Source organism: Pan troglodytes, chromosome 11 (assembly GCF_028858775.2).
Source record: "Pan troglodytes isolate AG18354 chromosome 11, NHGRI_mPanTro3-v2.0_pri, whole genome shotgun sequence".
NCBI lineage: Eukaryota > Metazoa > Chordata > Mammalia > Primates > Hominidae > Pan > Pan troglodytes.
In genome coordinates, this window is record NC_072409.2 from 43,483,448 (window position 1) to 43,510,042 (window position 26,595).

General features: G+C 41.4%; 1 protein-coding gene across 19 annotated transcripts in view; it reads right to left on the bottom strand.

The window, feature by feature from the left end:
• The window catches only part of AOPEP (aminopeptidase O (putative)), a 428,322-nt gene that overhangs the window by 132,513 nt on the left and 269,214 nt on the right, over nucleotides 1-26,595 (bottom strand). For 17 of the 19 annotated variants that reach the window (XR_010148921.1, XR_008537134.1, XR_008537133.1 and 14 more), the window contains 2 exons: nucleotides 15,724-15,786; nucleotides 15,328-15,402 (listed from right to left, as the gene is read on the bottom strand). Coding sequence is in view for 10 of the 19 variants with exons in the window: in XM_016961205.3 (XP_016816694.1) it covers nucleotides 15,328-15,402; nucleotides 15,724-15,786 (138 nt within the window). In the remaining 9 variants the exon portion in view is untranslated. Of the gene's footprint in view, nucleotides 1-684; nucleotides 1,469-4,947; nucleotides 14,945-15,327; nucleotides 15,403-15,723; nucleotides 15,787-26,595 lie in introns of all 19 variants that reach the window. The other 2 variants (XR_008537136.1, XR_001720895.3) reach the window with 2 other exon arrangements.

Consider the following 26,595-nt stretch of genomic DNA (forward strand, 5'->3'; position numbering starts at 1 on the left):
TGAGACAAGGTCTCACTCTGTTGCCCAGGCTGGAGTACAGTGGCACAATCTCGGCTTAACTGCAACCTCCACCTCCCAGGCTCAGGCAATCCTCCCACCTCAGCCTCCTGAGTAGCTGGGACCACAGCCATGCACCACCACACCTGGCTAATTTTTGCATTTTTAGTAGAGACGGGGTTTCACCATGTTGCCGAGGTTGGTCTTGAACTCCTGAGCTCAAGCGATCCACCTGCCTCAGCCTCCCAAAGTGCTGAAACTATAGGCGTGAGCCATCATGCCTGGCCCTATATTTCATTTTTTTTTAAAATAATACTGTCATGTCACAGTTGGTCTATAACAAGCATCACAAAAATGTCAAATAATCTGTGCCTTGTAAAATCCACTAATGTAACATGAAAAGCACAATTTGACATCAACCCATGCAGTGAACCCAGCTGTGTTACTATAGAATCCTTATCTGCTCTTTGGAATGACTGATCTCTCAAAATCTGACTCAGTTTACTCCTAGCCCAAATGGAAAAGTCCTCAATAAGCCAGGAAACAGCCCTCCCTTTGGATGTGTGTCTAGTCTACAAAGGATGGCCTTCTGGGGTACCATCTTGTGTCTCCCAGACCTTTCCCTGTCTCCCTCAGTGTCTGTGCCCCACAATACAACAAAGGCCACCTGGACACATCTCTCCTTACCTGGAACCCAAAGCAGCTCTGCCTCCACGCCTGCCTTGGGGAGCTACCTGGGCAGACAGCTGGAAAAAGCAAGAGGAGACCCAGGCTCTAGTTCCAGGCCAGCATGCAGGCCTGGGAATCAACTTCTCAGGGCCTCTGCATTCTCATATGTGAAACAAGGACTTGAATTAGAGAAGCTTGTGAGGTCTTTCCCAGCTCTCACAACTCCAGCCTTGGACAACTTTCCAAACAAAGTGCTCAACTGAAACTTCAGGTGTTCCTCCGTGGCAATCCTTCTCCTCTTCCTTCTCCTTAGGACTAGCACATGCATCTATGGAGGACCTCTAGTAGCTTTCATAACATTCTACTCACTAGCACACTCCTCCACGTGCTTGGGTTATAATCTTCCAGTTATTTTAGACAGCTTCTTGCTGGTGGTGACTTTATTTTCTCAAGTTGCCTGAACTTTTCAGTTCTTCCTGATGGTCTGTGCAGCACCATGGTACCAAGATGAGATTTCCACAGGTCAAAAGCACTATGTTCTCTTTAACATTTAGAAGCTCAACATGACCAAGAATCATTTCAGAGAAAATAATCATTTCACAGAAAACTAGAGTGCACTTTTGTCATGAAATACACTGCAACACTGCAACTGTGTTTAGCAAAAGGATAACAGGTAGCTGGAACCTTCCTTTAGACAGAAAACTTCAATGTGATGATGCAGATGGGCCCAATCTTAAGTGCCTTTCATTAGCTGGGTATTTGCAAAAGCTCCAACAGCCTTTAAAGGAACTTCAAATCAAAACTGTTTGAAAAAAAGAAACAAAATCAGCGACTTACTGCGTATAAAAAATGATGATAGATTATCTAAAATGGAGCTTTGATAGAATACAAATCTCATCAACAGCCTGACCACCACCTAGGGAGCTTCCAATTTGGAGACGGGACAAGGACAATTTATTGTACTATAATGGACAAAGTGAAGAGAGTGGCAAATAAAACAATACAGTTGCTCTGAGAAACACAACTGGTTTTCTTGAGTAAAGCCAAAAGGCAGGGAATAAACACAACAACTCATAAAGTACTGCTGCTGTACTTGCTGCTGCTGTACTTGCTGCTGCTGTACTTGCTGCTGTATACTTGCTGCTGTATACTTGCTGCTATACTTGCTGCCAGCTGAAGAACAGTTACAGGAAAAAACCAAGCCTGATTTTTTTTTAACGTCTATAAATACATTTAGGAATGTTTTCCTGCTTCTCTGTCATGGAGGAGAAAAAAACAAACGGATGGCATCGCTATCCACATGCCATCACGTAAGCAGCCTTCCACCGCCTTCTGTGAAGAGGTGCCTTAAGATGCATTAAGTATTGAGTGAGTACTAGCTGCCTTAGAGAAGTCCCCTCACTAACTCCCACAAGGCTCTGACGAGGCACGTATCTGCCCTTTCACAGGATGACATGCGGTTGCATAGTCACTGTGGAGCCAGCCTCGGAAGCAGGTCTGACCACCCAGCGCCTGTGTGCTGCAGCCAAGAGGCAGAGAGAACCTCTCCACAACACTAGCATTCTTCTGCAGAAAACAAGCTGCATGTCATCAGACATAATTCCAGAGAGGATAAGAACAGATGATTTTGAAAGGATAAAAAGAAAGGCACACCTAACAATGCTACAAGGACAGAGAGGATTCTGAGTCACAATAGTTGACAGAACAAAAGCAGGTTGCTACAACTCCAACTGACGCATGAAGATTCTAGGCTCAGTGACTCATTTGGGAATCTCGGGTGAGACATTTAGATTCCCATTTACTGGGCCAATGCCTTCTGGTCTGTAAAATGGAAGACACGAGCAGCATTAAGGTATCTAGACACTTTCAAATCCTCTCAAGAAATAAAATGTTAAGTATAAAAAAGCATGTTTGAACACCCACCGGAGTGGCTAAAATAAAGAAGTCTGACAATACCAGGAGCTGACAAGGAGGCAGAGAAACTAAAAACCTTAAACACGGCTGGTGGAAATGTAAAATGGTACAGGTACTTTGGAAAACAGTCTAGCAACTTCTTAAAAAGTTAAACATATACCTGCCATATAGCCAAGCCATTCAATGCCTAGGTACCCACCCAAGAGAAATGAAAACATATGTCTACACAAAGACAGTTATACCAGTGTCCACAGATGCGTTATTCATAATAGCCAAAAACTGCAAAAAACATTCCAAACATCTCATAACCAGTAAGTGGATCAACAAAATGTAGTATATCCATACAATGCAAAACTACTTTAAAATAAAAAGGAACTAGTGATACATGCAACACCACTGGAGCTCAAACTTTACAATGAAAGAAGCAGATCCAAAAGACTGAGTAGTGTATGATTCAATTACATGAAATCTCTAGAAAAGGTAAACTATAAACCAGAAAGCAGACTAGTACTTGCCTGGGGCTAGGAGGAGGAATGGGGATTGACTACAAATGGACACAAGGAACTTTCTGGGTGATGGAAATGTTCTAAAACTGGACTGTCGTATCAGGTACACAACTATAAGCATTTCTTAAAACTCAACAAACTGTCTGTGGGTGAATTTCCTGGCATGTAACGTATACATGACATATAACTCAAGAAAGTCATTAAGAACGAGACTCAGAATCACCATCTTTGCTGTCTGTGGGGGCACTCAGCAATCTTTACCTTTGTCATCAGGAGTAAGTGTTGAAGGTAGAGCCACACGCTGCATAACGACATTTCAGTCAACGATGGGTCACATACACAACAGTGGTCCCATAAGAATATAATACTGTATTTTTACTGTCCCTTTTCTATGTTTAGACATGTTTAGATATATTAATAATTACCAATGTGTTACAATTGCTTGCAGTATTCAGTACAGTAACATGTTGTACAAATTTGAAGTGTAGGAGCAATAGGCTCTACCATCTAGGTTTGTCTAAGTATACTCTATGATGTTCCCACCATGATGTTCTCACCATGATGAAATCACCATATGAAGCATTTCCCCATAATTAAGTGATGTGTGACTGTATAGCTTTGACACTGAAAACTAAAGCTTATGTATGTGTGATGGTTAGGGAGAAAAAAAACAGAAACCCACTTGGATACGAATAGGATCCAGAGGTACATTCTGCTTTTCTCCTGGATTCTTTCTGCCATTCCTGTTTAATGTCTCATGCCCTTCATAGCTTTTTCTCCTCTTGGACACCAAATTAATGGTAGAAAATTGCCACATTTTATATATACATAAATTATATATATAATTATATATAATTATAAATTAATAGCATGAGCTATGTGACTTGTAGTTACAAGTGAGGCCACATAAAATGACTACTGTTACCTTATCTAAGAAAATGCCAGGGTCGGGAGTGGTGGCTCATGCCTGTAATCCTAGCACTTTGGGTGGCTGAAGCACAAGGATTGCTTGTGGCCAGTAGTTCAAGACCAGCAACATAGAGACCCTGTCTCTTTTAAAAAAAAAAAAAAAAAAGCTGACATGGTGGTACACACCTGTAGTCTCAGCTACTCAGGAGGCTGAGGCAGGAGGATCACTTGAATCCAAAAGTTTGAGCTTACAGTGAGCCATAATCATGCCATTGGACTTAAGCCTGGGTGACAGAATGAGACCCCATCTCAATAAAAAAAGGTCATGCTATATCTGTGGTGCTGGAAACGTGTGGGATGCTATCTGAATGACAACCTAATATTCAAAAATCACAAAAGGGCCTGGCGTAGTGGCTCACATCTGTAATCCCAGCACTTTGGGAGGCCAAAGTGGGTAGATTACCTGAGGTCAGGAGTTCGGCACCAGCCTGGTCAACATGATGAAACCCCATTTCTACTAAAAAACAAAAATTAGCCGGGCGTGGTGGTGGGTGCCTGTAATCTCAGCTACTCAGGAGGCTGAGGCAGGGAGAATGGCTTGAACCCGGGAGGCTGAGGTTGCAGTGGGCCAAGATCGCGCCACTGCACTCCAGCCTGGGCGATAGAGAATACGTTTCAAAAAAAAAAAAAAAAAATCACAAGAGAAGGAAACTTTGAATAACTCTAGAACTTAAAGTTACCATCCCCAATTCTGAAACATTTTATTTTGCCTTAAAACCAAAGGTTTACCATGGGGGGAAAAAAAAAAGCTTAATGCAAGTAAAAGGAAAAAAGAGTGAGAGTAAAATAGACTGAACCAAGTTCAGAGGTAGCCTAAACTTGCTGTGGCACTTTGATTTCACATTTATGAGCCAAAGATAAAAGATCAATTTCCAGGCAAAGTGGTTCATACCTGTAATCCCAGCACTTTGGGAGGCCAAGGCAGTCGGATCACTTGAGGTCAGGAGTTCGAGACCACCCTGGCCAACATGGTGCAACCCTGTCTCTACTAAAAATAGAAGAAAAAAAATTTCATACTGAGTATGTGCTCATGAAGGCAATCTGGATTTTGAGAATACAAATTATGGTATCCTCGATTATACAAAACAACAAGAGTTGAATGAAACTGCACAAGTATTTGTATCCTGCTATCAGCCTGAAGGAGGGCTTATGGACAATGAAAATAGCCCAAAGTGATGACTTCCCTTATAGAGATCCAAACTGTTCCGATACCTCCTGCACTTTTCTGCCCCTCTGATACAGGTGTGATTCAATTCTGTCTTCTATCCTATAATAGTTTTCTACATCTATCTATAAACTCTCCTATCCTATATAGTTTTCTACTTCTAACTATAAACTATTCTATTCATCTCAGTATTCTCTACTCCTGACTCAGGGTTTTGTATGTTGTGAACATCAAATAAAAATTGTAAATTGTTTGAATAAATATAGAATTTAATAAGAAATGTGTTATGCACAGAATAATCAACAGTATTACATTTCTGGCCTTGGGTTTCCAAATCATCTTGATTCACAGGTGTCAGCAGGACTTCTATAATAGGTTCCAGCTTTACTTGCAAAACATAGATGAATTTTTAAAAGCATATATTCAAATAAAGACACTAACACTATTTACATATACATCAATCAAACCCCTATCTGTGCTTACAAACCAGGTAAAAGCACTAAAATGGACTCAGTTAATTCAATTATCCAATTTCCCACCATAATTTCCAGCCTACATGTGTAAAGTGTTGCTTTATCAAAACAAAGACCAGGCATGGAAACTCTAGCCCAGGGTAGCCTCGGGTAAAAATGCATCATATACTCATGTCTTTAGTTTGTGTTATGCTGCTGTGGATTTATTTATCACAGGATGCTTTGTAAGTGATCTTTGATATGCTGTGTGTTTGATCTCCCCATGGCCAGAAATGACATTTCTCATGTCTCTTTGGTATTTTCCAGCAGCCTCTTACGTAGGGGGCTTATGTACAATAAATTCAAGAAAATGTACTGGTTGTTCAGGCTGACTTAGGTTTTCAGCAATCCTCATTATCTGAAAAATAGACTACTTTAATTTTTTCCAGTGTTTCTCTATGCACATATAAACTGAAATCATGTAAACCCAGAGTTCTGAGTGGGGAACTAACATGACAGGCAAGAGTGTGAGAAGATAAATGGAAATGGAGTTTTCTAGATGAGGTACTTCAGAAAGCACCACTTCCTTCAATCCAGTAGTAGTCCTCCATGAGTAGATGCAGAGATCCTGCTTACCACATGGAATCAGGGAAAGGTTATTTACTGTCGGGACATAGAAGACTCACTGGGTAGCCACTATTTACTTTTCACAGACAGAACATCAACTCAAGTCCATACACTCATAAAATGAAGTACTCTTAAGTTTCTTTTTTTTTTTTTTTTTGAAACAGGGTCTTGCTCTGTCACCCAGGCTGGAAGGCAGTGGCACGATCTAGGCTTATAGCAACATTCGCCTCCCAGGCTCAAGGGACACTCCACCTCAGCCCTGGAGGAGCTGGGACCACAGACATGTACCACCACGTCCAGCTAATTTTTGTGTTCTTTTTTTTTTTCTAGAGATGGGATCTCGCTATGTTGCCCAGGCTAGTCTTGAACTCCTAGACTCAAGCCATCCATCCACCTTGGCCTCCCAAAGTACTGGGATTACAGGCGTGAGCCACCATGACCAGACAATTTTTGTATTTGGTAGAGATAAGGTTTTGCCATGTTGCTCGGGCTGTCTAAATTTCAAAGTTCCTAATAACAAGAAACTTTAAAGGATAACAAGATAGTAAAATAAAACACTTAAAGCACTTCATATACAATACCTTATTTGGCTTCATATCTACTGTGAGCAAGCAAAACAAAAAAGTTATTCTCATTTTACAGACAAGGAAAATAAAGCTCAAAAGCCAAGTGACAACCAGGAAAAGTAACCCACAATGAGACATATTAAACTAAAATTATTGGAATGTATAGAAAAAATCTGGGTGTCCAGGAAAAATGACCAGGTCACTCCCCAAGGGAAAGAAATGAGACCAGCATGAGACTTTATGCAGGATGACAATGGAGTAACAGACTTTAGATAATTAAATTAAAAAATGTGAACCAAGGATTTCTTATTTAGCCGACATGACCTTCAGGTATAAACAGCACAAACTTAAAACATGCAAAAAACCGGGACTATAGCTGTTCTAAGCTCTTCCTGAGAAATCTACTAGAAAACAAGCTTCAGAATTGACTGAAAAGACATCAATCTAAAAGCAGATGATGAACATTAAATATAACCCGCAGAATTAAAACTTAAGTGATTTTATAAAGGGTACAGCATAGTATGTAATGCCTATATGCTCTGACATTGTAGACACAGTCCAACCATCAAGAAGGGAATAATGAGGAGATTATATTGAAAATACAATCCGCCGGCCAACTGTCTTACAGGTATTTACAGGAAGTAAAAAAAAAGGATAATATTTCAAGTTATATGATGGAAAATAAAGAGAGGAGGGGGAAGAAAAGGTAAATGACTGATTTATCACTCACAGCGGGAATCAATACACAAGAGCAGGAAAAAAAAGTATTACATCAAAGTAACCATTAAAACAAAAATAGATGCCTTCCTAAATGCCAAAAAAGGATAATACTTTTAAAAAATCATAAAACTAAGGGAAAAACTTGAAGTCAAACATACTGATTTTATTAATTATTATAAATGGGTTTAATTGGCCTACTGAGTAAAAGGATTTTCAGAGGAAAGCAAAGGTCACGTGACAAACTCAAGGGACACATGATTAGGTGGTACAGTTGGGACCAGTATAAGGTCTTTAGGAATCCAAGCTCTCTTTATAGAAAAGATAAGAGATAACCGCCCTGCCCCCCACCCCCCAAAAAAACAGGAAAACTCTACCAAATATACTTTGATGAAAACCTCTAACGTTAAAAAAAAAAACAAAATAAATAAAAACCTGAATAGCGAAAAAAAAATTTTTAATGCAATAGCCAGGTATGAGTTTATAAAATAAATGCCATTTGTGGGATTCATTCATTTAATTCATTCAACAAATACTTATTGAGGCTGCATGTGGCCAGGCCTTTTTCTAAGTGTTGGAGATTAAAAGCTTGAGTTTAACTCTTCTGTGGGCACAGACCCTGAACATATATTTCCAGAAGGAAATATATGTTGGCTAGACTCGATACACGCTGCTGTCAGCCTCCTCCAATACAAGATGAATGGAAACAATGGCAGGCCTGAGCCCACACAGACATCAGTACGTGCTACAGAAAAAAATGCACCTTATTAGTGCCATATGAGACCCAGGCACAAAACAGCAGCTCCTTAAAATGTCGATGAGAATGACTGCCAAGTAAAGCATTCTGTCACAAGAATGAAACTAATACTTCCTATAAAAGTAACAAAAAAGCCACGAAATTTTTCTCTGCCTGCCTCCCTTTTCCAGCCGAACTGTAACATTTTATATAAAAATGGCTTTCATCTCTTATGGCATAGAAGAGTTGATGGCTGCTGGCATCAAACTTGCTAAAATCAATAGTAGTGTAATTATCAGCACCCTTCCAAATGTTTTCAAATACATCCCGGCTGGGATTTTCCTAAATTAGATATGTGTGCTTTATGCTGGTGGTCTAGGATTGTCAATAACCTGCACTAAAGAGAATTTTCAAATTTTGCCCAAAGCATTCTTTTTTATAGCAATTGTTTGACTTCTTTACACCTCACCCCTTTCAAAAAGTGTTTGATGCACTCTACAACATCCTAATGTCATATTGCTGGTTGTGATACTACTTTAATGGTACATTTACATGAGCTGATACATGTAATGGATTTAGAACAGTGCTTGACACATGGGAAATGTTAGCTATTATGATATGAATAGTTCCATTCAAAGATTCTTTTTAAAATATGTAAATAAGTGTATGTGGGTAAGTGGATGATGATACTTTAACTTTCCTTATTATGCTAGTTAAAAATGGGAAGGAATTTTAGTACACAGAAATCTTGGAACTTTTTTTTAAACTATAGATTTTTTTTGTTTTTGTTTTTGAGTTTGGGTCTTGCACTGTCACCCAGGCTGGTGTGTAGTGGCAGGATTACAGCTCACTATAACCTCTAACTCATTAACTCAAGCGATTCTACTGCCTCAACCTCCTGAGTGGCTGGGACTACAGCCATGTACCATCATACCTAATTTTTACTTCCTTTATGTTTTGTAGTGATGGGGTCTCTCTATGTTGCCCAAGCTGTCTCGAACTCCTGGTGTGAAGTGATCCTCCTGCCTCAGTCTCCCAAAGTGCTTGGATTACAGGCGTGAGTTACCATGCCCAGCAAAACGCCAGTCTTAAAAAAATACATCAGCTGTGCGCGGTGGCTCATGTCTGTAATCCCAGCACTTTGGGAGGCCGAGGTGGGCGGATCACGAGGTCATGAGATAGAGACCATCCTGGCTAACACGGTGAAACCCCATGTCTACTAAAAACAAAAAAAAATTAGCCGGGCATGGGGCGTGGTGGCATGTGCCTGTAGTCCCAGCTACTCGGGAGGCTGAGGCAGAAGAATCGCTGGAACCCGCGAGGTGGAGGTCACTGCACTCCAGCCTGGGGGACAGAGTGAGACTTCGTATCAAAAAAAAAAAAAAAAAAAAAATCAATGGCTAGGGAAATTAGGAAAAATAAATAAATCTATACAACAGATAAAAATTTAACAGTAAATTATACAGATCAGATTTCCTTCCTGAGGCTACCAAAAATACCTTTTATCAGCAATTATTCCTTGGTCCCGCTTAAAAAAATATATAGCAAACAAAGCTAAGACTTTGTGAAACCTCATCTAAAATGAGACCTGGGTACAGAAACTTTAATACATTATTTATTAGGGATTTACAAGGGAAAATCAGAGACCCACAAACAGGACCAAGAATCTCAAATGAGTTCCAAATATTTCAGCAATAAAGTAACGAATTGCGTATTAACAGCACTGTAATTACTCCTTTTGTTTGGTTTCTTTGTAATTACTTTTAATAAATTATTCTGCCTCCCCCCATCACTCAAGTAAGTTGTCATCCAAAGGCACAATCAGTACAACACAGGATACAAAGCCACTCACAGTTAGGGAGGAAGGGATGAAGGGAGGGAAAACGGGTAGGCTGGTGCTTCAAGAGCCGTGACTCACTAGAATCCATAAAGCTTTTCTATGGAAATCAAGTATCAATGAAGCTATTGTAAGAGATTACGGCTATATAAATGTAGACTAGTTATGAATTCTCACAGAGCAATGGCACTCTCAAAAAGAGGCAAGGGCACCAACGCCTGGGAAAGCACTCAACTGCAATGTTGCCTCAGTGGCATAAGAGTGGCTGCCTAAGCCTACTATTTGCTGAAAGCGGGGTAGTTCCTACAAAGTGAAGGGACCCTCAGCTCAGCACTCCGTAGGTTCTTTCTGTGCCATTTTGCTAAGCTTTGTGTGCTGATGGCTCTGGAGTCAAGCCTACCGCAGTCACCATCTGTTGTTTTGGGTCCAAGAAAGAGCCAAATAATTTTTATTAGTCTTAATATTCATTTTCAGAGATCATAAACTGAACATAAAATATACCTTTGTAACAAAAGACAAACACAGCAGTACTTTGTTAAATAGTTTAAAATTTGTACCTACCTTTATCATTTTGAATAATATTAGTACTGTAATAAAAGTATTCTCTTACAATACATAAAATTTAAAAGGAACAATAAACGCTAAAAAATGCATAAACCAAATTGGATTTTATATACAATTTTTTAAATCTGAATTATTATTCAAACTAAGATTATCACTGATTTTGGTTCAGAGTCAAGTACGTACAAGGAACAAATGAAATAGAAGTAGAGTGAAAATACTCTAGAATTTAGGAATATATTATAACAAGGAAAATCTTTTTTTTTTTTTCACTTAAAGACTTGGAAAACAGAATTTATCATTTGGGCTCAATGAAAATGCCCACTAGATACTATAAAGTCCATACTTTTCACAACCATCCTTCTAGATCTTTATGTTTCACTTTGAATACATGAAGGAAAATTTCAGGAAATTTTTAACAATTGGAACACTGAGTAGCTCAAGAGTATTGTTTTTTGGGTTCTGGCAGAAAAGAATTATGAAGGTAACCTTGAAGTGCGCTGTTGTTGGAAACCATTTGCACCATGTTCGTTGTGACTAATCCTAACAGACAGCTGACAATCTCACCCCAGCCAAGACCACTCGCTTGGAAACGCTAATACACGTAATAGCCAACCTTAGCATGGCTGAATTTTCAATGATTTGAAAGTGAGCCAATGAATACTTCTGACATCATCATACACACTTACTGAAGACCTGAAATGAGCACTGTAAAACTAGTTCTCCGCTTATTATATATATAGACTAGGAAGGGTGCTTCCTTTGAATCTGAAAATTGAAATTTTCTTCCTCTAAAGGAATCATATACCAGTCATATATTTTCCATAAGTATATTATTTCATAAAAGACTATGCTACTATACATTCTAATCCTTAGAATATTGATAAAAGAGTTACTAAATCTTTATATTATTTTATATGTATATATTTATAAAAACATTCCTTAATCTGTGATGGCACATAATTTTATCTTTGAATCAGCTAACGAAGGTAAAAAAAAGAAAAAAAAGTGCATTCCTCTTCCAAAACCAACAGCCATTTAGTGAAATCTATTAGTTTAAAAACACACATAAAATCCACTGTTGCAATCACAACCGTTCATCCTGTCCTTTGCACAGCTGGCTGATCCAATCATCCTAATTGTTCTTCGTTAGTTATTCATACTTTCCTTGTTTTTGTGTTGCAAAAATTATTCAAACTAAATGAAAGGAACTTGAAATAATAAAAAAGAGTATCAGAATAGAAGAAAAAAATACCTGAGGACCAGAAGTAGAAGACGTGAGTTTTGTCATTTTAAACGAAAAACAAAATATAAAAGAATTCAGTCATACCAGGAGAACAAGGGCTAAAATATGAAACTAAAATAAAATGGAAATAAATGTCAGAGAAAATATGAAAAGATGCATGAGACAGAATGATGCATCTTCAGAGAGATAAGAAATGAAGCCTGTTAGGACAACACAGAAAGATGGCACAATTCTCTGGTGGGTGGGATGACTGGAAGCAGAAGGCGGGGAAAGGCCAGCAGAGCACTTTACATCACTTTATCTGCATGGTACATCTCAGTCCCCAATTTACTTTATTTCACTATTCGTTATTTTAACCCACAGCTGAGCACAGGGTGAGTTTGTTTTGCTTCCCCTTGTGAGTTCACTGAAAAACTCAACTAGTATTTCAGGTTACATCAGACTGTGCCTACTACTCAGCACCTTCGAGATTTTCTTTAAGGGGAAAACAAACATCCCTGGAAGATGCCATTCTACCGTGTAGCTCCTTGCTCAGCGCCCGTGGTCAGAGTCCGTCCTCTCACTAGAGCACTGTTTTCCTTTCCCGGGCAGGTCAGAGGTTCTGCTTTCCACACGGCAGGAAAAAAGCTGCCCCCTCCTATCGGAGGAAAAAGGTTGTGACCCCCAGCAGAGTTAGTACAGATGACTTCACCGAATTTACTCATCTAGGCTGAATCCTGAGAGAAGCCTGCAGGTGTAGACAGACCCTTCAGGGCTGGAGGCAAGGGCAATGTGGAGGGGATGAACGGAGGCAAGGAAAACAAAGTAGACAATCAAAAGCAATGGCTACATTTCAAAGCGGCATCTACCAGAAATGACTAAGATTCATTTTATTTTACACTAACACAAAATGAATAACATCAGAAAATACCATAGTTTTATTTTAACATAGAAGAAAAATAAAGTGGATGCAGGAAAAAAGAGAAATTGAATAATCTGCTTCTACTTGTGACATGGCAAACGTTTTTAAAAATAACTTATTAGACTCAACAGCAAGTGAACTGCGTCGGCTCCTACTAATAACAGGTTCAAATCCTAGCAAAAGGTTAACACACAGACCTTGGAATGAATACACATGATCACAAAGCTCAATTTCTATTTCAGAATAGGGGGAAGGCCCTTGGAAATATCGCATGTTTTGCCTCAGCAAGCTCTGAATCTTCTCCCAGGTGTGGCAGAAGCAAAACAGTGAGCAAAAGGGCTTGGAAGTGCTGTGCAGAGCCAAGAGAAACACTGGAAACACTGACAGTTCATATTCTCTGACATGACTGTGAAATTTGCTATCTTCTAGCCCTTCCTCACCTCCACCCTCAAACCTCCTCAGCTTTAAGTTTCAATCCATGAAAGGAAGTTCTGAATGTTGGTTTCAACCTACTCCATTTTCATGTTCTCTTTAAAATTGCTGCCCACATTTTCCAAGAAAAAAAGTCAGAGGCAAATCTTCCCCCTAAGTTTTAACGCAAGAGCTTGTATCAAGAGGAAACGGTTGGGCAAAGAACTTCATTCTCCTGCAAGGTAAAATAATCAGTCCCCCCCCCCCCCCCCACTTTCTCCCCACCCCGATTCTCAGGAGACCCAGTGGTCAGGTCATGGGTGTCACAAATACGGTTACTTCTAGGTTAGATTTTGGTAGTGACAACATCTAGTAATCCACAAAGATAATGGCTTCCCCTTCCTTTCTACAGCACATTGTGCATTTTGGTAATCTTATTTTTGGCTTAAAAATTAACAGCTGGCAGGGCGCAGTGGCTCACGCCTGTAATCCCAGCACTTTGGGACACCGAGGCGGGCAGATCACGAAGTCAGGAGATCGAGACCATCCTGGCTAACACAGTGAAACCCCGTCTCTACTAAAAATACAAAAATTAGCAGGGCGTGGTGCCACGTGCCTGTAGTTCCAGCTATTCGGGAGGCTGAGGCAGAAGAATAGCTTGAACCTGGGAGGCCGAGGCTTCAATGAGCCGAGATCGCGCCACTGCACTCCAGCCTGGGTGACAGAGCAAGACTCCGTCTCAAAAAAAAAAAAAAAAAAAAAAATTAACAGCAACGACACATTTTTTTAAAAATACCAAGCACGCCATAATTCTTTTCCTTCTTTGGGTATTTTATGATCTCATTCATCACCTCACAAACATTTAAAAAAACACCTAAACTATTAAACACAACTTACCATACCATGCTGAGGTATGGTCAGAAAACTCAAGTCTGTTCCAAATCACAACTTTTTCTATTATTCTTCAACTGAAGTGACATATATGACCCTCTGTGGAAAAAGAAAAGGGGTGGGGTCCCCCTTTTCATGCACACTGAAAGTCCAGCTACAAACAACTATATTCGCAGGCTGGTTCCTTTTCCAGCTCTCTCAGAAGCTGCCCTCTGGTATCCTGAAGTGCACTCTGCAGCTCTGGGATCACCTTTATTCTGATGTGCTTTGTGCACATTCTCGGACGCTGCAATGCCCATACTAAGGCAACATAGCACAGAAATTGGCAGCAATGCTATCAGCAAGAATTTGGCTTCAGAATCAAGAGTGATTCATCATACATTCTAGCAGCAGAAAAACACACCGCTATTTTAATCCCTTGCTGGTATCAAGAATCAAAAAACAGTGAAATGTAATTAAGCAAAAGCAACAAAAAAACCTATCAGCTGTAATATTTGTCAAAAAATTATTCACTTTTACGAGTTTTCCGCAAGTCACTTAGAAAACAACGGGCTACTTACCTTATTTCATGATATTTATTACAATGACAAATCAAGTTTTAATACAAAATCAAAAGACAGGCAGTCCAAACTTCTGCAAAGTAACATACTGAAATTCTAAACTTGGGCAAACAAATTTCTCATTTACTTTACAGCAAATAAAATTCCTCCTAGTGTTTTAAAAGTAATCCACTTCTTTCTTCTTCTCTCTCCATTTCTTAGATGACTCCAATTTAAAGTCTAGGTGAGAGAAAGTACAGCATGGAAACCTAATACTGTGGGCGATTTATTCGGAACACTTTTCATTTTTCAGAGGTACCTTAACACTGAGATAATAAACACTGCTGATCTAAAATAATAATGGAACCCACTTAAGTCCGATTGCTGTATTTAATGAGCATGAAACAAATTTCATGGGCTACTCTCTCCTAATGAGACTATATAAATGATCATTAGCCTTATCGACCAATATTTCTGTAGAATTTCCCCATATATTAAATCTATGGTTTATTATAACAAAAACTTTTTAAATTAAACGCTACTCTATTGTCATGACCAGGTCCTCACGGGGCAGAAGCGGATTTACCAAGACCTGCACCGAGTACCGTCTCGGGAACCCCTACCTTTTCAAACACCTCTTCCTTCTCCCTGCGCTTCCGTTTTCGGGGTCTCCGGTTCACTCGAATCCATTTCGTGACCTGAGGTTCAAAAACCACAGCATTTCAAACAAGGCGACAGGGTCCTGACGGCCGTCCCCCAGCGCGAGAAAGCAGAGACCCCCGGCCTCGCGACCTGGTCTTCCCCGCACCTCGGGAGGCCACCCGCGCCCGCCCGCGGAACTCGCCGGGCGCCTCAGCGCAGGGGCCGCGACGTTCGTCACGGCCGCTCCCCGCGCCCGAGCCGGAGCCTGGCGGGTAGTCCCCGCGCCCGCGCGCCGCAGCGCAGAGCCAGGGCCTCTCGCCAGCCGCGGTCTCGCGTCGGCGCCACCGGGGCGCAGGGACCGCGCCGCCCGCACTCACCTCGGCGCGCACTTGCCGCGCGAGCCCGCACTCCGCCCCGGCGCGACGCTCCCTCTGCAGCGGCTGCGGGGGAAGAAGACACAGTCAAGTTTACCGCGGGAGCGGCCCCGGCCTCCCTGCCCCGCGCCCGCTAACTCGGCGTGCCCGCCCCGTACCTCGCCCGCGGCCGGGGAGGACGCAGCGGCGGCGCGGGAGCCCGCGCCCTGCGCCCGCCCGGGGTCCGCATCACCTCAGGCGCGGCGCGGGCGGCGGGCGCGGGGCCTGGGCGGCGGCGCGGGCGGGCGGGCACCGAGCGGGGGCGGGGCCTGCCTTAAAGGTATAGCGGCCGCGCCGCCTCCCGCAGGTCGCCCTCCCGCCCGCGCCGGCATTGTATTGTTCTCCCCACGAACGGCGTGCTCCCGCTCCCGGGCTCCGGCCGCCCCGCGCCCCCGCGCCCCCGCGCACCTTGCCCCCGCCACCCCTCCCCGGGCTCCGGCCGCCCCGCGCCCCCGCGCACCTTGCCCCCGCCACCCCTCCCCCGGCTCCGCGCCCTGCGAGCGGCTTCCCGGCAGCGAGAGGGGCCCGCGCCGCCCGCCGCAGGCTGGAGGGAGCGGTGGCGGGGAAGGAACCCCGCCCGTAGCCAGCCTAGCGCGCTCCTGGAGTCGGAAACCTGGTCCCGGTGGCTTTCGCGTAGGGAAAGTAACTTTCCTAGTGGAGTTTTCTCCGGGACCGGGTTCTACGCCGTCGAGTAGACGTTTCCCAGTGGCCCCTCGGGGCTCCGGGCAGCGGCAGGTGACCTCCCAGGGGGCGAGGCCAGGGCGCAGAGAAACCCAGCCCCGCGCTCCCGCGAGTGTGGACCCGCAGCCCTCAGACTGCCGTGGACCCCCAGAACCACTGGGTAGAATTTAAAAAGAAGGGGTCAATCTGTTTTCATAATTAGGGAGAAAGTTTACACTTACTTTATAAAAATGTGCGATACCCCAAGATTTTCCTCCACCCGCCAAAGGCCTTCTCATCCGCATCAGCAGTTGCTGGAACCCGCCTGCCGGTGAGGGCGGGCCGGGGCGGAGAGTCGGGTTGTCCTGTTGCTTGCTGGGTCTTGACCATCCCTTTAACTTTATCACATTTCTTTAAAGAAAATCTGTCTTGCCCTCTCTTTATTGCTACTCCATCCTTCTTTCAAGATCAAAAGGTTTAGATCAAAGCCAAGATCAAACTCACTACTTTAAATAGCAGCAACTTTGCCATGGAGTATTTTACACAGAGGAGCTTAATGGCGACATCAGGAATTTATCCCTTCATTCCATATTCATAACTGGACTACTTAAAATTACACGGATGATGTATGTCTATTTCCTAAAACAAACAACAAGTCTGCTCAAATGAGGGATTCTTACTGTTTCCAGGAATACAAAAAAGTTGAAATCTAGAGAGCAATATAAATAGACGTGTTAACCATTTTGTGTCATTATTATAATAGCTAAGTGCTACGAAATGTGTGCTCATTTGCTAGAGATTTTTCAATGTGTTATTATATCTTTTAGTATAGACTGTACAGCCATCATATACAATTTTTTACTGTAAAGGAAATATATATAAATAGTTAATGGTTTGGAAATCTTGCACATAGGCAGGTAAATAATTATAAATGGTGAAGTGGATTACTCTGAGCTGCTTAATTTTAAAGGGAAAGAGAACTTTAAACTCTTCAACCTTTTATGCTGCTAATAACAGTTCCACAATCAATAGAAATCTATCTTGGCAGGCACTTCCTTTTACCCACTAGAATTTTTTTCCTTGGGAGTTCACGATCCCCAGAAACTCTGATATGAGCCATTCAATATTGATGTACTAAAACAGTGCTCTGCTTAAATACAGTTTTTCAACATACAGTCTTGGAAGAAACAAAATCCAAAATAAATTCCAATAGTCCAGTAACAGGAATAAAGACAACTATTGCAAATTAAATCTTACAGACTTATATGAAAGCTGTTGTTAACAGCTAGGTACTAGTTATTTGAAAAGTTTTTTCCCTTTGCAGTTTTTAACTGGTTGCAGTCACACACGCACACACACATTCTTAATTCTATAAATCCCATTGAACCACTGGAAAGATCTTAGAAACTGAGACCTGGAAACCCTGTCTTGCTCTGCTACTGACACAGTCTCCTTTCTTCCTAGCACCCAGATCATGGATAACCTAACGGTTTCCGGCATGAGCTGAACAAAGGAAACAGCCTACTGTCACTCTGCTCTTCTAGGATTTTGCTAAGTAGGAAGCAAAAGCTGTGACCCATCCTAATTGCCTCTTGTCTCCTTGTTTGTCCTTTGTCCCCCAACTCTCCTCCCAATTGCCATCCCAGAATCCATCCTCCACAGAGAAGCCAGAATGGTACGTCCAAAGGTAATTCAAATGATACCACTTTGCTTCACTGAGAATGCTTTTCCATCTCTTCTTTGCATGGTAGCCCACTTATCCTCTAGTTCTGGGTTTAAGCAGCGCTTTTGCAGAAAGGTCTTTCCTTACTCCCCAGTCCAAATTATGTCACTCCACTATAATTTCTAATAACATTCTGTTTATTTCCTTTAGAATGATTCTTAGAGCAGTTTTAAGTTTATAGAAAAACTGAGCAGAAAGCAGAGTTCCCATATTTGTACCCACTCACCAGCTTCCCCATATTTAACATATTGCATTAGTATATTTATTATAACTGAGGAACCAATATTGATACATTATTATTCACTAAAGTCAAATTTACATTAGGGCTCACTCTGTGATGTTCAGTTATTATAGCTCTTTTAAAAATGTACTGAACGTCTCTCTCCCCAGCTGGATTTTATGCCCCAAGAAGAAGGAGATCCCGTATCTTTTGTTCTTGATTTTTGTTCAGTCCACCAGAAACATTGCCTGGCATATACTAGAAATTCAATAAATATGTTACATAGTGAATGGAAGGATTAAAGGAACAAATGAAGGACACCTAAAATTTCAAGGGGGAGAAGTCTTAAAATGAATATCTTTCTAATTACCTCCTGTTTGTTTCACCACTAAAATGCTTAATTTGTAAAAAGGCTAGAATTTTACATTTTTACAAAAGGGAGACCATGGGATATTAGTTATATTGCCAGGGTAACTTTATAAACAGGCTGTGCACGGTGGCTCACACCTGTAATCCCCGCACTTTGGGAGGCCAGGGTGGGAGGATCTCTTGAGCCTAAGAGTTCAACACCATCCTGGGCAACATAGCAAGACCCCTGTCTCTACAAAAAAAAAAAAAAAAAATCAGCCAGGCATGGTGGTGTTAGCCTGCGGTACCAGCTATCTGGGAGGGTGAGGTGGGAGGATCACTTGAGCCCGGGAGGCAGAGGCTACAGTGAGCCATGATGGCACCACTGCACTCCAGCCTGGGCAACAGAGTGAGATCCTGCCTCAAAAAAATATTAATAAGTAAATAACGATAAATTTTAAAAAATTGAAATGAGAAAGGTTCCTAATTCTGTCACATATGAATCACTAAAATTATATTCCAGCATGGTGCTACAAGCTGAATTTAATCTAGAATGAAAGATTTACATATTGCATGACACGGAAAAAATACTTTTCTATTGTGTTCAATCCAACCTGAGCACATTTCTCCTGTTGTCTACCTGAATCTCCCCTTCTTCACAGGCTGATGCCAATGAAGGTAGGGTGTAGACAAACTGGAAGACCGCTTTTTTAAAAACTGGAATTCTATAGTGGGGGACAGGTATTCTAATTACTGTCTTTGAGAATGTAGTAAAAGCACTTTAAAGCTGTCTCTTAAAACAGATGTTTTCTATCTGAATTGTATCTTTAAAAATGCCTCATCCAGTAGATACGCATGTTTTGAAAGGAAGTTGTTCTAAGAAACTTTTTTTGTCAAAGCAGTTCATAATAGCTGAAGACAACGTCCGAGGCTGAGGAAAATACCATTGCTTTAAAATTATTTAACCTCGTGATTGATTGGAGATTACTTTTGGAGGGAAAGCCTTTTTCAGTTTTCTTCCTTTTCTTAGACAAAGAAGAAATTCCTCCTATCACTGGAAAAATACAGTGAGACCAACTTCACATTGTTACGGGTGTGTTTTCTCTTCCTGCTTCTACTTCATGGAGGGGGCACAGGACAGAGGAAGGAGGAGGAGCCAGCCTTCCTAGGCACCAGGAAGGCCACAGGGCAAGCAAGGGGCTCTTCAATGTTCCCAAACAGTCACAGATGGCAAATTACATTCCCTCAGGCACAGCGGAGGGAAAACTATCCACTAAAAGAAACCGAAAGATCTTTGAATACCAAACAAGGTCGAGAGTTCCAGAAGCTTCCACTGGTTTCGGAAGTGTTCTATTGCCAACATACGTTCAGGGTGAATTTAAAAGTAGGAATCTACACACGTCTAGAAATAAAATCAAGGTTGGATTAAGTTTCAAAAATAACAGAGGGATTAGGAGCAAAATTATCAAATATTTATATCTTTAAATTTGGTTTATTTATTTATTTTGAGACAATGTCTTGCTCTTGTCACCTAGGCTGGAGTGCAATGGTGCAATCTTGGCTCACTGCAACCTCCGCCTCCCAGGCTCAAGCGATTCTCCTGCCTCAGCCTCCCCAGTAGCTGGGATTACAGGCGCCTGCCACCACGTCCAGCTAATTTTTATACTTTTAGTAGAGACAGGGTTTCACCATGTTGGCCAGGCTGGTCTCAAACTTCTGATCTCAGGTGATCCACCCACCTTGGCCTCCCAAAGTGCTGAGATTACAGACGTGAGCCACCGTGACCGGCCGTCTATTATTTTTAAATGTAACATCCTTTATGTAATATTTTTGGATGATTTTAGAAAAATTATAAATTAATCCAAAAAATATAAAAGATGCTACATAAAGGATGTTTAGAGGGTTGTTTATTCCATTAGATAGTAATTTTCTATGAGGAGCCACAGGACAGTCTTCTCCCTGGCGTCAGCATCAGGAATAGTTGGACTTGATCAGCTGGTTTGTTTTTACCTGTTATTTGTATTATTTTTATTTGCCCATTTTGTCTCTCTCTTAAATAAACACCTAGTTGTTGTTGTCGTTGTTTTTTTTTAGTAGGATTTTGGCCCTGCCAAACGGACCTCTTAGTGGAAGTCCTTACAAAGCATAATTTTCAAAAAAGGAAGTCAGTTTCATGCTTGGCGTAGTGGATTGCTGAGGCTATGGTTCTGCAGCGAACCGGCTAACAGACCTTCTTTCTCTCAGTAACCATAACCTGAGCTCACTGCTGCTAAAAACGTTTACAGAGATCAACTGAGGGAACATGTACAATGCTTAGTTCTTCCATTTCTTGACCCCCCCTGAGATTCTAATGAAGGCTAATGGTGCTATCAGCTCCTTAGAAAAAAATACACCTACAGCACACACACATGCATGCACACACACACACACCCCAATTGTCAGGATGTTCACAGATTCTTCTGTACCTAAACTTGTAGTCTGGATACTCTAAAATCCCTTCTTGGAATAAGCCAGACCACTTTTAAAGCTGGCCCTGGACTTGGTCTTATGGGCACTCTGTGAAAGTCCTGTTATCGCATTAAGTTCTGGTAAGAAGCCATCAACATTTATTGAGGTGCATTATAAGAAACAGCCCCATAAAATCCATCACAATGTTTACCGGAAGGATGGATTTAGAGGGTTGTTTATTCCATTAGATAGTAATTTTCTGTGAGGAGCCATAGGACAATCTTCTTCCTGGTATCAGCATCAGGAATAGTCGGACTTAGGCAGCTTTTTTGTTTTTACCTCTTGAATATTGAAATTTATCCCTTTTCCCTCTTCTAGAAAGCTTGGAGTTCTGTGACCCTGTTTAACCAGGCATAGGAACTTCAGGGTGTGCATATTATGTGCTAATTTAATTCCTGGCCCCATCCTTTTTTTTCTACCATTATTTTCATGTTGCTTCATTTTTCTTGTTTTATTTCTATCATGTTATATTTACCTGTTTTGGAAGCTGCCTTCACTCCATTTTGGACAGGGAAGAGTATAACTCAATAAAGTATTCTGGGTTTTTTGGGGTTTTTTGTTTTTTTTTAATTTCCTTTTTCTCTTTGGATGGGAGAAGGGAGGAGCTGGGAAAATCTTATGGTTCTAAGATTTATCTCCATTAACAAAGTTTAGAAGTAAAGTACAGGAGTTAAGGATGTATGACTGTTCTTAACTTATAACCCTACTTATAAAATTCTATGAAAAGAACTGTCAAAATATATAATACTATGCAGATATAATACTATACAGACATCATCAAATAAACGTAATACTATACAGGACTATTACAAAAAGGCTAACCAACCAAATATTTTACTTCCTGGTATCAAAACCAGAAGAAAGGGGCTTAGATTATGGAGAGAATAATGTAAGTTGAACATATGGACAGGTTATTCACATAAAAGACATATTAAATGCCTACTGTGAAACAGAGCACTAGATTTCGTGAATGCAAAGATGAGTAAGATGTTGTCCCTGTCCTCAGGAAACTCCTGTGACAACGCAGTAATACAGCAAGGTGTAAGGAGCACACAGCCGGCTTGCCTAGTAGCTGTGTGGCCCCTCTAAGCCTCCTTCCTCATAAAGTTCTGATCAAATGACATGTAATTTGCTTAGAACAAGAAGCAGTTGTTATTTATCAACTTCTAAATGACTAGAATTAAGAAGCAATACAACATTACCAGAAGCTGGAGGGAAGTGACTTTAAGACAAAAAAAGTATTGAAGCACCCCTACCAGAGAGCACAGGACCTTAGACTGCTAGAGAGAAGAAGAGTGGCAATTACCTACAGAACTGAAGGCTTTACAAAATGCTTCCATATACAGACTGTTCTGCTCGTTCCTCACACAGTCCCATCTGAAAGATGGAAAAACTGAGTCTCAGGGGATTTCATATCGCTTGGCCCCTAGGTCTCCTGGTTGGAAATGGAATACTCTTTCTACTCCAGCGTGAGTACTTACGGAACATCTAGTGTGACTGTCTCACTTTAACATATTTGTTCATTATATGGATTAGATCAACCCCAGATGACAAATTATATGGAAAATATAATTCCATACCATAAAAGTCTACTGAAAAATACATTCTAAAAAGCAGACATTATTATATTCCCTTCAATGCCTGTTACGACTGCAGTTATTTACAGGGCTTGATATTCATGGACATTATAACCTTAAAGAGTTTTCAGCTGTGTGTGGTGGCTCATGCCTGTAATGCTAGCACTTCGGGAGGCTGAGGTGGGAGGATCACTTGAGGCCAGGAGTTCAAGACCAGCCTGGGCAACATAGTGAGATCCCATCTCTACAAAAAATGAAAATAAAAAATTAGCTGGGCACGGTGGCGTATGCCTCTAGTCCCAGGTACTCAGGAGGCTGAGGCAGAAGTATCGCTTGAGCCCTGGAGTTTGAGGCTCCAGTGAGCCACTGTTGTGCCACCGCACTCCAGCCTGGGTAATAGAGCAAGACTGTGTTTCAAAAAAAACAAAATTTCACAGGTGAAATATAAAATGATGTAAGGGTGCCTTTAGATCAGTGGTTTCTACTCTCGAGTGCTTATTAGAGTCACCAGAAGGTGTTTTACAAATCTCAATGCCCAGGTGACCACTTAGGTTCACATCTCTGAGAGTGGGACCCAGACATCAGTCATTTCTGAAGCACCTCCACCCCTCAGGATTCCAATGTGCAGGTAGCATTGAGAACAACTGCCTTAGATAATTTTAATGATGCCCCATCTCAAATAGGTTACTATGGAAAAAATTCCAGATGCTTGGGAGACATCTAAATTTCAAAGTCAGTGCCACAGATGATAGCCACTCACTATGCTTTACTACAGTAAGTCCAATTTGGCAGATGGCAGACACAATGTTGGGCAGGATGGGCTGGTGGTCCAAACCAGGAGTCACTTCCTGCAGCTTACACCAAGGGATAAAATTTTGGGCAAGATGAGTTAAGCATACACACAAAAAGAACTAAAAAGAAGTGGAAGATTTCAACATTCTACCCAGAAGGGAGGCAACAATGGGCAGATATCTGACTTTTTTTCTCTAAAGCTAATACAGTTCTGGGTCCTTAGCGAAAAGTGCATACATCCTTATCTTTAGGAACCCAATCTTAGTGCTGACCTGCAATACTGTAAACATGAAGGTGGTATTTCCAACTCATCATCTGTAGATGATGTTCTAATTATGCTGATGGCTGCCATCCATTCCCTTGAAATGAACATCTGCATTTGGAAGATTGCTGGCTAGAATTAGGGGACAGTGTGCACCAATGGAAAAGACCCTTTGCTGTGTGCAAAAGGTATTGTTCCATTCAGGAAGCAACCCATGCTGACTTCCTCCAGTCTTGAGCACTGTGCTCTAACCACATGGGCTCTATTGTTTAGAAAACACACACACATATATTGCTGCTATAGGAAAATTATTCTGACAAAATGCCTTACAAAAAGGGATTAGTTACTATTGAAAAACACAAAAATATCAGATGTTGATATTTCACCAGCTTGAAAAGCAAACAACCATGTCTAGGTACTTTCCCGTTATTTCCTAAGATAGAGCAGGTGTGGTATCTGGAAGTGTGGGCACATGGACATGTGGATGCTCCACAGTGCCTCTGAAGGAGGGGACGTGATGGGAGTCTGTGGCCCTGGCAGGTCGAGTTTTAAAAAGCTTGGCACTCAGACTGTGTGGCTTCTTATATATCCTCCAAAAGAAAACCAATGAAGTCACAATTTGCAACAAGAGGAATGGGCCTGATTCATCCATCCCTTGATGAAGAAGTAAAATCACACACACACACACACACACACACACACACACACACACACAGAGGCAAGTAAAATCCACCACATGTGGGGGGTGGCGTGGCTGTTCCAAATATAAATAAGATATGAGAGAAAGCTATTTTCCAGAATGTTTGTTCACCAAACATTCAGTGCCATACAAGGAGGTGTTCCAGGAAAACAATGGGAAGGGCCAGAATTAATTGGCTGCTAATCTCTTCACTTTTTGTAGGATGTTTTCTCCAGCGGTGGATGAAATCAGTGTTTAATGCTACACAGGCCGAGCTGTGTCCATATAAGGAAAGCCCAGGCTCACGTCTCTCCGTGAAAAAGGACCTGTCCTCCCCTCCCTGTATTCTGCTTCCACCCCCTGCATGTGGAGATGGAGAGTGGGAGCCGGGGAATGTGAACTTGATCCAGCACTGATCAGCCAAGCAGCAAACTCTCATTGTTCTTTAGATACCAAACATAACTTCTTTCTACTAGGGATAAACCCAGCCATTCTGTACATAACACAGCTTTTGTGCTCACCAGTATGATAGTTGGAAAAGAACCACAAAGAACATTAGAGCTTTATTAGACACCTCCTAATATGCAGGATTTAAGAACCTACCCAGTTAATTTATATTCAGATTTATATTAGGTATGTTAGAATCTTATTAAATCTATCTTCTAGTAGTTTCTGAATGCTTTTATAATTATGGGTTTCAATTTATTATGTAAATATTATGGCCTGTTTTGCCTTCTATGGGAGCATTTCTTACCATCACTGCCTTGATCTCTGAGTTTCAAGGATACTGGAAATCATGATAAGGGACAACCAAATATGCTGTTGCTGTTTTTACATGTCACCCTGTAAATGTGACTTAACTGTTTCAGTACAAAGCCATGGTGTCATAGGAAATCCACAGCTGGGAATTTAGACAAGGCACTCTCTGTCATTGCCACCAAGAAGCTCTGTGGCCTTGGACGTGCATGTCACACAACCTCTCTGAGCTATGAAACAGAGATAATGCTGTGGTGAGGATAAAATGAGATGGTGCACATGGTAAAAGGCACAAAATAGACCAGTAAATGCAAATCCCTTCCTCTTTCCCCTCAGAAACAAAAGTCTATCTGGTATTTTGAACCTAAGTAAATTTTCAAAGGTATCAAAATAACTGAGTTGTGACGTCATAATAAAAAGCCTGGCCTGACAAGCACACAGGCTCAATGCCCTTGTACGGAGCCTGCAAAGACACAACACATCTGAGCTACTACAAACAAGTGTGTATCCCTTCCAATGACAACCAATGGACATGAGAAACCAAGTTCTGTTTCTCATGTGTCTTATTATAAAGGAGATAATTCCATTTCTGGTCCTGTCTCATTCAAAACAGTAAGCTGACTGTTATTACAAGAATATCACAAAGTGAAATTTGATACTTCTTTTTTTCTGTTTTTGAGATGGAGTTTCACTCTGTTGCCTGGGATAGAGTGCAGTGGCATGATCCTGAGATCATTGCAACCTCCACCTCCTGCGATCAAACAATTCTCCTGCCTCAGCCTCCCGAGTAGCTGGGATTACAGGTGTACACCACCACACCCGGCTAATTTTGTATTTTTAGTAGAGACGAGGTTTCACCATGTTGGTCAGGCTGTTCTCGAACTCCTGACCTCAGGTGATCCACCCACCTCGGCCTCCCAAAGTGCTGGGATTACAGGCATGAGCCACCATGCCCAGCCTGAAATCTGATATTTCTACATTGCTCTCTGAAGATACCACCATGGTCAGGTGCTAGATGCAAAAATAGCTATAATCCTAACCGGAGCTACATGCATTTAAAACCAGTATAATAATTAAGGATGAAGGCTTTTAAGTCAGACAGATTTGGTTTTCAGTTTCTTCATCTATAAAATGGGTATAATAACAATGTCTGTCTTACGGAGTTGTGACTAGGAGAAATAAATAGCTATTATGTATAATGCACTTAGTATATAGCCTTTTCTGTTCATTCTGGATGTTCTAAATATAAAATAGGATACTCTAGTCAACTGGAGGCAGGGAGGTGAGGGGAAGGAGGGAAGGGAAGGATTA